Source organism: Lissotriton vulgaris, chromosome 6 (genome assembly GCF_964263255.1).
Source record: "Lissotriton vulgaris chromosome 6, aLisVul1.2, whole genome shotgun sequence".
NCBI classification, from domain to species: Eukaryota; Metazoa; Chordata; class Amphibia; order Caudata; family Salamandridae; genus Lissotriton; species Lissotriton vulgaris.
Genome location: NC_141694.1, coordinates 566,395,434 through 566,409,145, shown reverse-complemented (window position 1 = coordinate 566,409,145; position 13,712 = coordinate 566,395,434). Strand labels below are relative to the sequence as shown.

The 13,712-nt window shown below is 42.8% G+C and overlaps 1 protein-coding gene across 11 annotated transcripts in view; it reads left to right on the top strand.

The window, feature by feature from the left end:
- SNAP91 (synaptosome associated protein 91) overlaps positions 1-13,712 on the top strand; it is a 742,345-nt gene that overhangs the window by 400,292 nt on the left and 328,341 nt on the right. For 10 of the 11 annotated variants that reach the window (XM_086926565.1, XM_086926568.1, XM_086926561.1 and 7 more), the window contains exon 11: positions 9,239-9,313. The exons of the other annotated variant lie outside the window; for it this stretch is intronic. In XM_086926565.1, coding sequence (XP_086782691.1) covers positions 9,239-9,313 — 75 coding nt within the window. The remainder of the gene's footprint in view (positions 1-9,238; positions 9,314-13,712) is intronic. 11 annotated transcript variants of the gene reach the window in all.

The window sequence follows — 13,712 nt, the reverse complement described above, 5'->3', positions numbered from 1 at the left end:
CTGGTATAAATGTAACCACATAATGGCAGCTCTCTTGGCTGATTTGATTTCTTGAGTTGCGTTGGGGTACAGCATCAAGTGGTATGGATGTTTTGGTGAAAGGTGTCCGGTAGAACCCATTGGTTATTGTTTGTAGATATCAAAGCATTAGCCGAAGTGGCAAATACTGCATTAGGTCTGGTTGACCATTTTCTTCTTCGTAAACTATGTTGGCTTGGTTGAAGATATTGAATGGGGTTTTGCAGCTGGATTGTTGCAATCCAAATGTGTCAGTAGTGTAATTGCAATCTAATAGGCATGGGATGTAAAGCACAATTGGGGAGCACATCCAGGGCATGTGAGTAGGAACTGGAAAATTAAACTATCCTGGAGCAAAAAATTGAAGACAAATATGTGCCCTGAAGGATTTCTTTGGAATGAGGTTATGGCCAAAGCTGCAATAGTAGGTTTCCCATTGCATGTTCCATTTACAGTGATCTGCAAGGCATCAACTTATTTTTTATACCACATACTTCATGTGATCATTATGTTATAGATGCTAGGTTAGAACTGATATTCACTTTGATTAGGATAAGCTTATGAAACCATTACTCGGAGCCATTGATATTTCATTAACTTCTAACCCTTAAGTCAAGTTGAAAGACTTGGGGAAAATTCTTCCTGCGCTGGAAGAAATCGCATGATATGCGTAAAGTACACGTTTTCTTTTGCAGTTGATTTTTCTATTGTCATTGCTACATCCAGCACACATGGATGTGAACATCATTTATTTACAGATCGCCTATAGAGTAGTATTTGCCACAAAGACAACACAAGCAATTTAATTGACATCTGAGAACCAACTGTTTTGGTTGTGATGCTTTACCTCCATGATTCAGCTAGGAATTACTGGGTAATATGTTGGGTGCTGTTACTTATCATGGTGCCCCAGGGCCATAGGTACTCTTGCACTACCATTTTATATTGACCATGTACGGTCTTGTAGAGACACTCTGTCCTATGGGCAACGGTGATGATTTTATATCTGTCCTAGTTAAGCTCCCTGCCCTCCAAAAAACGCAGGGGACCATTGAGGGCTACCAATGCCCCTACAGCCACTGAATGGTTGGACAGAATCCAGGGGTTGATGATCTGTGGATTGAGTGTCTGAAAAGTTCAGGTAGGTCAGGGATTGAGCTGAAACTGCTAAACGCCCTCCCACAAGTCTATCACTAAACTTATTTTGATGGGGCACTCAAATTAAACGCACACGTGTGATACTGGTAGAAACTCACTCATTTACTACGTGAAGCGACGTGCCGTCATGTGGAATACAGAAGGAAAAGATACATGAATCAGGAGAACGCAAAGGAGATACTGAACCTCACTGAACCGTGTGGGCGCATCGCAAGAATTGAACCCCAATGTGGGTTGGAATTATCACCACATTTAAAACACTATGCATTTGAAGTATTAGCCTTGAGGAAGTCGTGGGAACAGACCCCCCAAAAGCTACGAAACACGTGTTGGCATCAGCTGTATTGACTACTAAAAGACAAGAACAATGAGATAAAACAACGAATAACCCAGAAGGAATTGTTGATTATTTACGTGTATGATCATAACTAATCGAATGTCTTGCAACCATAATAGGGAAACCTTTTTGTGAATTTGACGTGTGCTGAGGAGTGAAATCATTTGTATAGTGAGTCAAGGCTCAAAATTTGTAGAGTTTGGTGGTTCTCTACACCTTGTAGCATCGTCCCATATTATTTCTGTAATTTAACTTACATGTGTGAATTCCACTGATAAGCGCCAGCAGCCTAGGACTAATACCACAATCAGGCTTTTCTACTGGTTTGACTTGGACAAACCTGTGTTTAAGGGCCCAGTGAACAGGGCCTCCTGTTTCAGAGGAATGCTGGTACGAGTCTCAAACTATTTGAGGGTGTAGTAATCTAGTCAGTCAGTAGCTGGTTGCAGTACTATTCATGATGGTAAGAGGGTGCTAGGGAACTTGCCTCAGAGTTGTCGCCCAAGTTTGTTCTCAGAGTATAGGGCTTGTATTTTAGCAACAGCTAGTCACAGTCAAAATATAATTTGTTGAGATCATGCAGGGAATTAGAGGCACCCACTGATCAAAGGTGCATCGTGGGAGTATAAATCTTGTAACAGTGATGAGTCAGAAAGTGTAGGTCATAGCAATATGGTTTGAAAAGTTCTTTAGCATTGGGTCCCACATTGGAGACACCAAGGATGCTGGAGGCAGATGAAAGCTATTTTTTCTTGTACTCCTGAAAGGAAGATACTGATGCTCCACCAAATGACTGGAGGTTTCAGTGACCTTTTACAGTCCGCATTTCTACCACTGACAAATCAGTCCAGGTACACCACACGGAACTGTAAGACTAGTGCGTAGTGAGAAAGTTGAGGGGGTTTTGCAGACTGGCCCACTGCCACTTTAATTCTGAGTCTGTGGAATGCCATCAAGCCTCCCATGGTGATTCATCAGTTCGGGTCAGATGGGCTGCAGAATTTCTAAGTCTTTAAGGCAGACTCCTCACACAGGTCTCAGTTAGATACATCCTGGCTTTGTCATCCTCTTGTCAGTGTTGCTCTTCTTCTGACAGGAGAGTCTAGCTCTGGCTTTCGCTGGCAGGGCTGGCTCTTGGGCAGTGCAAATGGTGCCAGCTCACTGGGTGCTGACTTTGGGGGAGGGAGGTGGGGCGCTTTCTCAAATATATTATGGAATTAAAAACACCTGCTGCAGCGTTCCTTGCCGCCAGCATTTTTCCTGCAGCAATAAATATGTCAAGACAACTCTGATGATTCATGCAGCTGCTGGCTAGAGATGGAGTTTTGTCTAGGGGAAGTTTAGATTCACTTTAAGGTAGCTCAGAGGGTTTATTCTGTAAAGCGCGGGTTCCATGCAGATCACAACGTGCATATAACGTAAGTAGTTCATTGGGTTACTGTTTTTGTCAGAGATCCTTTTGTTACTTACAGTTTAGAAGTTAAAATCGTAACCTAGAACAGTGAGCTATTTCCTTTCATCAAAGAGCTGCATGCAGAAATTTATGTGAGAGGGTGTGGTTAAGGAGACTTGAGGGGCACTGTTAAAGGGTGGTAGTGAGGGAGCCCATGGAGAAGAAGATCATTGGGGGGTGCCATCAAGCATTGTCGCAGCGGGCACCACCAGCACTAAAACTGGCCCTGCTTGCAGGAAGGTGCAGCAGCTTTAATCTTGTCCCTAGACTTTGCTGCCGTTGCCCTGAAATAAAGAAGATAGTATTTGCATTCAGGTCTTTTACCTCTTTCAGCTAACAAGGCACCTTGGGCAGGGACCCATCTACCATAGAAACTCTGCATTGCAGTGTTGGTGACGTTTACAGCTTCTATGTACAAGATGATTGTAATCCACTTACTTCGGTCAGCTGGAATACTTTGCCTATCATCACTGGATGCAGAGGACAAGGTCCTATAGAGAATCTGATAACGTCACTTTGTTAAAAGAGATGAAGCCCCCAAAAGCCTATTTCTCTTTCCAGTCTAGCGAACGGATGTGACGTACTTTTCTATCCTTAAATCATCACAACAAATTTCTAATGCCTCAGCTTTTTTAATCATGACAAGTTGTCAATATGCTGCATATCTATTTTCAACACCTTTTGCATTCCCATTCGCTTATTCGCACCTAGATTACATCGGCTGTTTTCCGCGACTCTGAATTTTCCAAATGAAGGATAATTGCTCTTTCATTCTCTTTGATAACTTTTTTACCTTGACATTTGTGATGTAGCTTTGAAATTCTGAACCGGTGAGTTTTTATCTTAATTTCTGGAACAACGTCATTTCGGGAGGCTCTGTCCTACTGTTGCTGGTCTGCCTTCCTATCCTGGTGCAGGTTTCTGTATCTATAGAAAGCGTTAAATGGCGGCTTGCCTTCGGTGCTTGAACGGTACCAGCTCATTGATTCCAGATGCATATCTGTTAATCAGTGAAAGGTGTTATGGCGTTCCGCCTACAAATACGCATTTATACATGTCCACTGTGCTCTTTGCAACATTCTTAGCAGTAAAACAAATCCTCCTATTTCGTACCCATTGGATCCGGCTAAAGTCCAAAAACAAGCCCAAACTAAAATGTTAAAACCAGGCCTACTCTGGTGCAGCGTTCGGTATTTTGGGTTCATGGCAGCCCATTAACTTTGAGAGCGGCGCACTTAGCCTGCTGTCTACTGAGTAAATGCCAGCGTGTCAAAGTGGCCAGTCCGGCTCTGGTACCCATCTAAATTAAATGACAAAAAGGTACAACATGGTATATCTGCGTGCCTAACTAAACTCAGCTTTTGAGGAGATTATCTTGTAACCTTGGGGAGTTATCTAACTCAAGAGAGGGTGATTTCTCCTCTGGTGCACTGCTTAAATAGTGGGCAAAAGACACACAAATGAAGTGCGGAATGCGGAACAAATCAAACATTCACTCCCAGTCTAGACTTCTGGGTTAAATCCATTGTTCTTTTGCTCACCATGCCACTCCAGTTTAGACCCACCATATGCAAATCAGTCTTGACTGCCCGAACTGCTAAGCCAGGTCCTCCCTGGACCAGAAACCAGCATCCTGGGACCGGCTTCAGGGTATGACCCCTTGTCATCCTGGCTAGCTTAAATCAAGCGGCACAGTGAGCCCAGGACCCAGATCTGAGCATACCTGGTACACTTAGGGTGAAAAACCAAATAACACACAAATGATGGACGGAATGCAGAACAAATCAAACATTCACCTCAAGTACAGAGATCTGGGTTAAATTAAGTGTTCTTTTGCTCACACAGGATGTTTCTTACTGGTCCAGGGTTGACCTGACTTGGCAGTTCTGGCTGGACTGTTCTCATGACGAGCAGCATCAAGATTGATTTGCATATGGCTGGATCTAAACTGGGGTAGCATGGTGAGCAATAGAACTATGGATTTAACCCAGATCTCTTGAAAACCAAGGCATCCTCCATCGCCTGCAAAATGTCCTCTCCAATCTCATCACCCTGCACACAAAATTTCTGTGCCCCAACAGCACTTGTGCTTCCTTAACCATAACTTTCTTCTTTTCCAACATGTCATCCACCAGCAATCTCATTGTCACTTTTTTCTGCGCTGGTAGGTGATCCTCGATCACCACAGAGTACATTTCAATGCCAAAGAATGACAGGACCCTACTGGGTATGTCTGTCTTCTCTTGTGCCAAAGGTACCCTGCAGGTCATCCATAATTTCCTGAAAAGAAGCCAGCATCCAATGGCATTTCTCTGAACTGGGATTTCTCACAAAAAATAAATCCTCAGATCACATATCACGAGTGTGCCTTGTGCACCATGAAAACACCTATTTAAGAAAGGTACTGAAATGCTCAAAGAGCTCACATGACATGGAACACCCCATAGAGAGCGCTTTATCCACATACCCATCAAACTGAATTCCTAACAGTTTAAACTGATCTGGATGCAGTGGCAGTAGACGGAAGGCGGACTTGACCCCTAACTCTTCTTCTATGGACAGTGTTATTTCCACAGAGGAGTACTTGACTTAAGCCTGGTCCTCTGGTATGAAAACATTAAGCACTGTACTCTCCACAACAAGTGCTGAATAAGTCTAAATTGACCCTTTTCTTATTCAGAACCACTCCGATGGGATATACAATTAAGTGTGTCATTGGCCAATCGTCAAAGGGTCCGGTCATCTTCCCCTTCTGTATTACTTTTAACTGTTTATCTCGTACCACCAGGGCGCAAGCAGATTTGAGTTTACTCATCCATCTACACACACTTGGGCCCTGGTACCCTTGCCTAAAACCCCCTGTGAACCGTACCTTAATAACATGGCATCTTCCTGGTTATTGTAGAGTGCCAGCCAAAACTTCAGATGCTCCAACTTAATAGGAATAAGAGCTTTTCCCCTAGGTCTCTGTGCCTCTCTGCCGGCCCTTGAACCTGTGTTCCTGTTGTGGCTGCCCCTGTCCTGAGAAGTTAACGGACTGTCCTCCCGCCCTATAGCAATTAACCAGGGGGTGTTTGTCAGTGCCCATTCTGGAGCCCGCCACTAGCCTCTGTTCCAACCTTCCATGGCCATTGTGCTGCTGTGATCCAGCGCTTCCACTTTTTTAAATCACTCTAACCTCAACCAAAACTCTTCGCTACCCCCAACAAAATAATTCTCCTACTCACTACCAGCAGCTGTGTTACCAATAAAATAGTGGCTGGTTCTAGGAAATAAATAACCGAAGCAGACGTTGGACTGCTCCATTCCCCAGAAACTACCAGGGGGCATACCTCCTTCTGGTCGACTGCCCACAAGACTCCATTCAACTGGCGAAATATTAGAAGAGCTGCTGTTTAGTATAAGAAGCAGTTTTGTATCATCAGAATAGGAATATAAATGTAGTCCATACGTAGAAACTAGCGCACCTAGAGGTCTCTTGAATACATAAAAAATAAGGTGAAAGTGCAGAGGCTTGCGGAACATAGGAGAGTGTTTTCAAGGTTCCTGATTGGGATACATCAAAAGTCATCTTCTTATTTCTACCGTTGAGAAATGACCTGAACGGCTGAACCACTGTGCCCCTGATCTCATTCTCTTGAAGATGGTCAGTAAGGGTTATGTGGTCCACTATGTCAATTGCCACTGACGAATCAGCCAATAACAGGGCATTGATGTTAGAGGAGTCTGCTTCCATGGAGTACTGCCAGTGTGGCCAGTTCTGCACTGTGACTGGGATTAACCTCCAATTTATACCAGACTCTACTTCGTTATAGGTTATGCATGAAGAGTGCCTAGGTACTGATCTACTGTACCCGTGAACTACCATTGCTTCTAAAGGAACCAGTTCTATTTTTCAAAGATTAATAATCCTCTAAATCCCATTTTCCTAATTTTTGTGCCATGCCATTTTTCTCATTAAATACTTCTCTTACTCTCTAACTTATTTTGGGATAAGGAATGTTAAATTGTTTCAGAAATGTTTTTACACGTGCACCATATGCATTTCTCCATGAAAAGCTTTCCTCCCTGAGCTAGTCCATAAAGGGTGGGTCAGGTGTTCCTTACAGAAAAACCAGTTTACCTTTCAGGAGAACGAATTGTATTGCTTTGTGGAAATAGTGGTCCGTCTCTCTCCCATAGTTTAACAATTGAGTTTGCAAGAGACATGTTTATGGTTAGGGTTACTCCAGAACCATACTTCTTGAAGCATATCCAATAATTTGATGATACAAATTATCCAGAGTTCAGTGCATTCAGGTCCAAATGATGGCACACAACCCAAGGGTCTCCTGTTGTCCACTGGACTATGACCCTTGGTGCAATTGGACTGTCTGGCCAATGTACAAGTGAGTAGATCCATTAGGTAGTGCTGAGTCACTAGCAGGGACAGTCTACACGAGTCTTTAGCAAGCCTGTTACCTTGTAGTGATGCAATTTTGCTTTGGCTTTTGTCTAGCTAAGCAGGGCTGCAGACCACCATGGCAAATTGGCAAGCATTAATCTCAAATAAGTCTACCTTTCAATTGGCTGAGCCTTACTTCTGTTACCTCTGGTTCAAGGCACTTTTTGTACTTTCAGTGTCGTCTAGCTCTGCAGTTTTCAGAAAGCATCAGCAGCCTTGGTGTTGACTTATGTGCCTAGGCAAATCCAATCTTGAAAATAGAAAAAGATCCCTAATACTGGTATGATATCTCCTATCACTGAAGCTGCAGAGCATCCTTTTGAAGTCCAAAACTAGTGCAATGTACTGGTGTAATATGGCCTCTACTCTTATTCAGAAGCAGTAGGGAAAGTCAGCTTCCATCCAGTACCGCAAGCATTTTATATATTATTTACTAATAAACTTTTAGCAATTGTCAGACACCCCATAGTCTGGTGAGAATGAATCAGTCCCAGTCCATTATGGAGTAGTATTGAATAACTAATTGCTTTGTGGAGATATTTTACCCAGCAAACCCCATATTTCAATGTGTCATCTTGGAATGGTTCTGTGGTTTTTACCACATGCATGTTAGATGCTCCCTCTGAGTTGAATGTATCGGTGTCCCACTAAGCTAAATTTGACAGTCTCTTCCTCATTGTGTTGTGTTTGACTCTCTGCATCTTCTTATGCTTCAAAGATGAAGAAAATAGATGAATACAAATGAAGATGTGCTTTCTGCCTAATGGCTCTATGACATTGAAATTAACCCTCATTGCCAACTAACTCCATCACAAACCTCCTTAGATCATTCAAATAGTTGGATGAGGTCATATAATGTTGACAAAAAATACGCGATTTTTCTACATTTTAAACATTCACATTTTTCTGGTTATTCTATATCATTCTCTATTATAAGGAATAAGTAGCCCCAAAATAAGTGTATAGTGCAGATAGTGCAAGGATATTAGTAAAATATTCGTATTGCTTATTGAAAGTAGTTGCATTCCTAGCATTATAGTTAGGATATTACTATATTGCGCTCCTCTATCATGTGCCCACAAAATGAATGGCTAATCTAGACATGAACAAGCAAAAGAAATTAAAATATTTAACAGCATTTAATATTATTCAGGAAGCTTTGCAAAATAGTTGAAGACACATGCCTGTCATAAATTTTTTTTTCTGTAACCTGTGTTTTGTTTTTCTATGACTACACATTACACTTTAATACATTTTTCAAGATCAATATGTACATATTTTCACACCCTATTCAATTTGTTGTTTACAGTCATTTAGTAACCCTAATTGTTCTTTGACAACCTTTGATCTCGGAATTAAATTGTTTTATAGGCTTCCCCACTGCAATTCTAACCCTAAAGTCTCTGTACATTTGAGTACTTTGCCAGCAATAACTGCACCTCCTTTGGATGCTTTTGTGCCATCTTCCATGTTTTCTTTGTCTTAAATGAAAAGCATTGAAAACATTTTTTTTTAAAACAAAACAAAATGTCCATCTTGCTAATAGAGAATCAGCATGCATTAATGATTCCTTTAAAATGGGTAGTACGTGAATATGATCATTTGTCTTCATTGGCTGGTGGTGTCTTGTAGTTTTTAAACACATTTCTTCCTTTCCTGTGCAATTGCCTTTTAAATATATTTGTTTTTAGTGTTTTGACATTTCTTTTGCTTTAATTTATACGTTTGTACGTGATTCTAGTTTAGTTCGGGGTTTAGAATGCTTAGTATTGTTGACTTTCTTCAAAGCACTAATGGTACAGCACTGTACATTTAATTCCGCACACAGAGAGGAGGAGTCGGGCCAAACAGAAATGAATGAAGCAGCAGAGTCTCAGGACTTCAGCAGAACCAACTTTTTAGGGTGAGACTGAGGCACTGTGTGTTGTATGTGAGTCCTTTGATCCAAACCACAATTTGACATTAAAACTATGACTGGATAGTATTTAATGTCTGCTTCAAGTTTAAAGTTAAGCATTCCTTTAGTTTAGTTGTTTGCTTTAGATTGTCCTAGTTGAGTGCCAACACTTCCTTTCATTGTTTGTTGCTTCCCAAGTTAAAATCCTCTGCTGTGACCTGTTTTCGCAATGTAATACTTTGCACAACATATATTCAGCTTTCTTGTTTCATTTGTTTCAAAACCTTTTAATGATTTGCACCACAAAGGTACGCTTTACTCAAAACTCATAGATGTGCGATCGTACTAAGTTAATATTTGCAAAAAGGTGGATAAAGTGTGTTTTGCTTGCTTTGGTTGGAAAGACAATTCTGTAAACATGCAGGCTCTGCAATGTTATTCATTCCTATCCATATATAATCATGAGGTGAGTCCACACCCTGGAAACTGGTATTCTGCTGCCTACCAAGAAAAGAAACACCCCGTCTTAGTTGCCTGTAAAGGAAAAACTACTTTGAAAACTCTTGAGTCAAATGGCAAATCAGCTGTACAAACTGTGATTTCGTTTTGGAACGGTTTAGGCTGGATGCAAGTGATCCAAAAACTAAGAAGAGGATAAAAAAGCAGAGTAATAAAATTTTCAATTAGTTCCTTATTTCTTCCTCGTTCCACTCTTCATATTATGAGGCCCTTCCTTAGTGGGTTCAACCCGCATCAATCGACTTCCAAGGCAGCTATCTAGAAAGCATAAAGTCCAGGCACGCACAACGAAACTTAGAAAGATAAGTCAGCCCGTAGCGCTAGTACCAAAGCTATCTGACGAGCACTGAAGGCACAAAAGACAGACAGAACCATCAGTTCAAAACAGTAGGTGCCTAAAATAGGACACCCACATGAACTGAAGGGACTGAAGCCTTGAATGCCCCTCCAATCCTGGTAGAGCAAGCACACACCAGACAGGCAAATCTATATTACAGGGAGGAGAAAGACCACCAGAAGGTGGGGGCAGTGTGTTAGGATTTGGGGTTCAGGGGTAAAAACTCCAGGAGGTAAACAGAGACATGTAACTGTGGATCCCAAAACAAAGTAATACTAAAGCCAAAGCCGCCTGTGGAGCCCAGGGAGAGAGACACAAACGGGCACCACACTACACCCAAAATGGGGAAAAAGCACACCTACCTGAGCTAGGCCGCAAAGTCAAAACAAAGGAAAAGCCAGAAGGAACAAAAATTACCCACAAGGCAGCAGAACAGTGCCCAATATAAATAAGTGGAATACACAGCCCAGTTTATTGGGCATTCCTGAGGAAAAAGACAGGAAGAAGACTCAAGCGCAAATCTCAAATCGCTGGGGACCATCTGGGAGGTCAAGTGAGCTATTGCCTAGAGACACATCATGCTGAGTTGCCGGCGGCGCCGGTAATCGAACTGTGAGCCCTGTGCTCCGGAGTCAGCCACCCTTGCCGCTGTGCCACACCTTTTCCTATAAGGTATACAACTGTCAGGGCTGTAGCGATCAATAATGCAGCAGGTGAAGGCACCAGGCCCTAGGTCTTAAGGACCCAATAGATCAAATTGAAGTTTCTCTATTTTGACAAAACAATGGGATGGAGGGACATTTTCATTTTTTTGTATTATGGCCCAAAAATATCTGACTACGGCAATGGCTATAGTAGGCAATTTACACCTATGACAGGCTAAGCAGCATGCCCACCAAGGAACACAGAGGAGTCCACCATTAGAACCCACACCATAATTATGAATTAGGAAGCTAATGGGCCCAACAAGAAAGGGTTCAGTATTTAGTGGAAGCATTCCTAGGGCAGTCCATATCCCCAAGTAACAAGACTCGACAGACATCCAGGACCAGGAAAACCCAGGGCTAGCCAGCCTACCACAGGGCAAGAAAAACACTCCCTCCAGGACAAAAGTGCATCACACACCTTTGTGAAAGCCAAGTTCCAACATGAAACCCCATCAGCCTGCATGCCAAAGCAAGAAAAGAGCATGGTCATCTTAAAATAAGCAACCCTATTGGAAGATTCAGACAATTATGGAAACATCACAGTTGACGCAAACCCATGCCACAAGCACTTGGCCACCCAGCAATATCAATAGAGAAGTATATGCCAAGCCTAACAGAGCACATGTAAGAGTCCTTGCCAAACCCTGAAGTCCCTGAACAAAACGAGGAATGAAAGACTTGACAAAATGGACAGAAACGACAACATGGCACCCATCCCACAAAACCCCAACCCCAGAGGGAGAGAGTCTAGTCTGCTCTCAGTCAATTAGTGCAACCATAATCTCAGCCCCAATCCCACCAGGAAAGGGCACCCCAAGCAATAGAAGTAGCACAACCCAGTCACTGCCAAGCTCAGCACTGAGGAAAATGGACATGATCCAGGTAGACAACTAATACATCTCACCAGTCCAAAGACTAACACATGGGAAAGCCTGGGCCCCAGGCATAAATGGGGGTGGTGGGGATTGGTAGTTCTTTCCTTAAGCACCACACAGAGTAGGTATACTTTAGGGACCAAGCCCAGGATGAAGCAAAGGAAAGGTTGGCTAAGCATATGGACCAGTACCATACTACTCCATCAGAGAGGCAGGGGTGCATCCAAGCTAAACAATATTCCACGAAATAGGTAGACATGGTACTAACCCACAAGTTCAACAGAAAGCAAATGGGGAGAGAAAAGCCTGCCCACAACCTAGAAATAAAGAGCGGCATTTACCAGCCCTTCAGAAAAGAACCTCTACTGCCACACACAAAGCATTGACATCCCAGTTCCATGGCCAGTAAGAAGCACCCAGGAGAGGGGACCCACACACAGCCTCCCGGCTCAAGAGGTATCTATATTCATCTTGAAAGATCCACAACACTGACAAGAAGAACTAAACTAAATTAAACACCAGTTACAGGCCCATTCGGAAACCAGGGATGGCCAAGCCAGAAAGCCCATCAGGGATGCTGTGTCACACTGTGGTCAAAACAAGAGGCAACAGCATTATTAAACGAGGCAAAGTCCATCAAGCCCAAGACCAGCATGATGCAGCCTAGGAGTAGTCCACAATGCAACATGTGTTCTTAGTGTTAATTTAAGGAACGTTATTATTTAAAGACCAATCTTGTGGTTGATATCTTTTTAATTGTTGTCATTACCATCAGATTAATGCTTCATTTTAATCCCACATTTTTCCCTCATGGTTTGAGGTGATTATCTCCTTTCATCTCCCCATTATGTTTTCTGTACAGAAAAACAACCCCATATTCACACTCCATTTTCCTTTCTTTTGTATGTAACCTAATAATTTCCCAAAACTCTAATTTACATACCAAGTCACAGAGAAGCCAACCACCACCTCCTGGACCTCCACCTCCTTCGAGCTCATCTCCTCAACCATGAAGAAGACACACTCAGGAGCCCCAGCTGAGCCCCTGCCCCTTTCACATCTTCCACAGGGCCGCCGCAGGCATTACACCCGAACTAGGATGAACAATCAACTCCTTGCTCACAACCGGCATTTGCCCCGACGACTGGAAGCGTGCAGAGGTGAAACCCATCCTCAAGAAATCAATGTCGAACCAGCCGCCCTGAAGAACTACCGGCCCATCTCTGCAGCCAAAGTCAACGAAAGACTCATTAACCCCCAGCTGACCACATTCATCGAAGAAAACTGCATTCTAGACTCCTCCCAGCCTGGCTACCGCAGCAACCACTATTATAGACAGAGGGGTCCCGGACTTGAAAGAACAATTTATATACAATACAAGGACTTAGTATAGATGGAAGAAAAAGAAAGGAAAAACAAATCCAAAGTGCAATGCTTTTATTCACAAAGCACTTGTATCAACCTTTTCATGGTTATACGGCATGTATCCAAGACAAATTTTCTATACTTTATCAAAATATTTCGTGCCCACATAGGAAACGGGAAAGGGAAGTGCTGTGAGGGAATTCAGTGAAAAAAGGTGACATTTTGACACAGTAATAATTTATATACACCATTAATCAATATTCATATGTACATTCCTGAGATGGTCCCCCTAAATCGGAGTCACTCGAAAAAATATGCAAATGTCCCTGCATTATATAACCAAACTCCTAAATAGCTGTTCAAATCCTGCTGGCGATAGGAGTTGGTAAGGTTGTCGAGAGTAGTCTACGTTTCGACCCTATGAACATGTAGGGTTAGTTGCCCTTACAGCGCGGGTCTTCTTCAGGACTGGGGGGCAGTGGGCTAGCCTCCTTAACGAAGGAGCAAGTGGGCAGGCGTCTGGTGTGATCCAAACCGCCTCGTAATTGATCTCGCGTTTCAGGAATAAATTGCTCCTTCTCCTCCTCCACCCGCAGGCTACC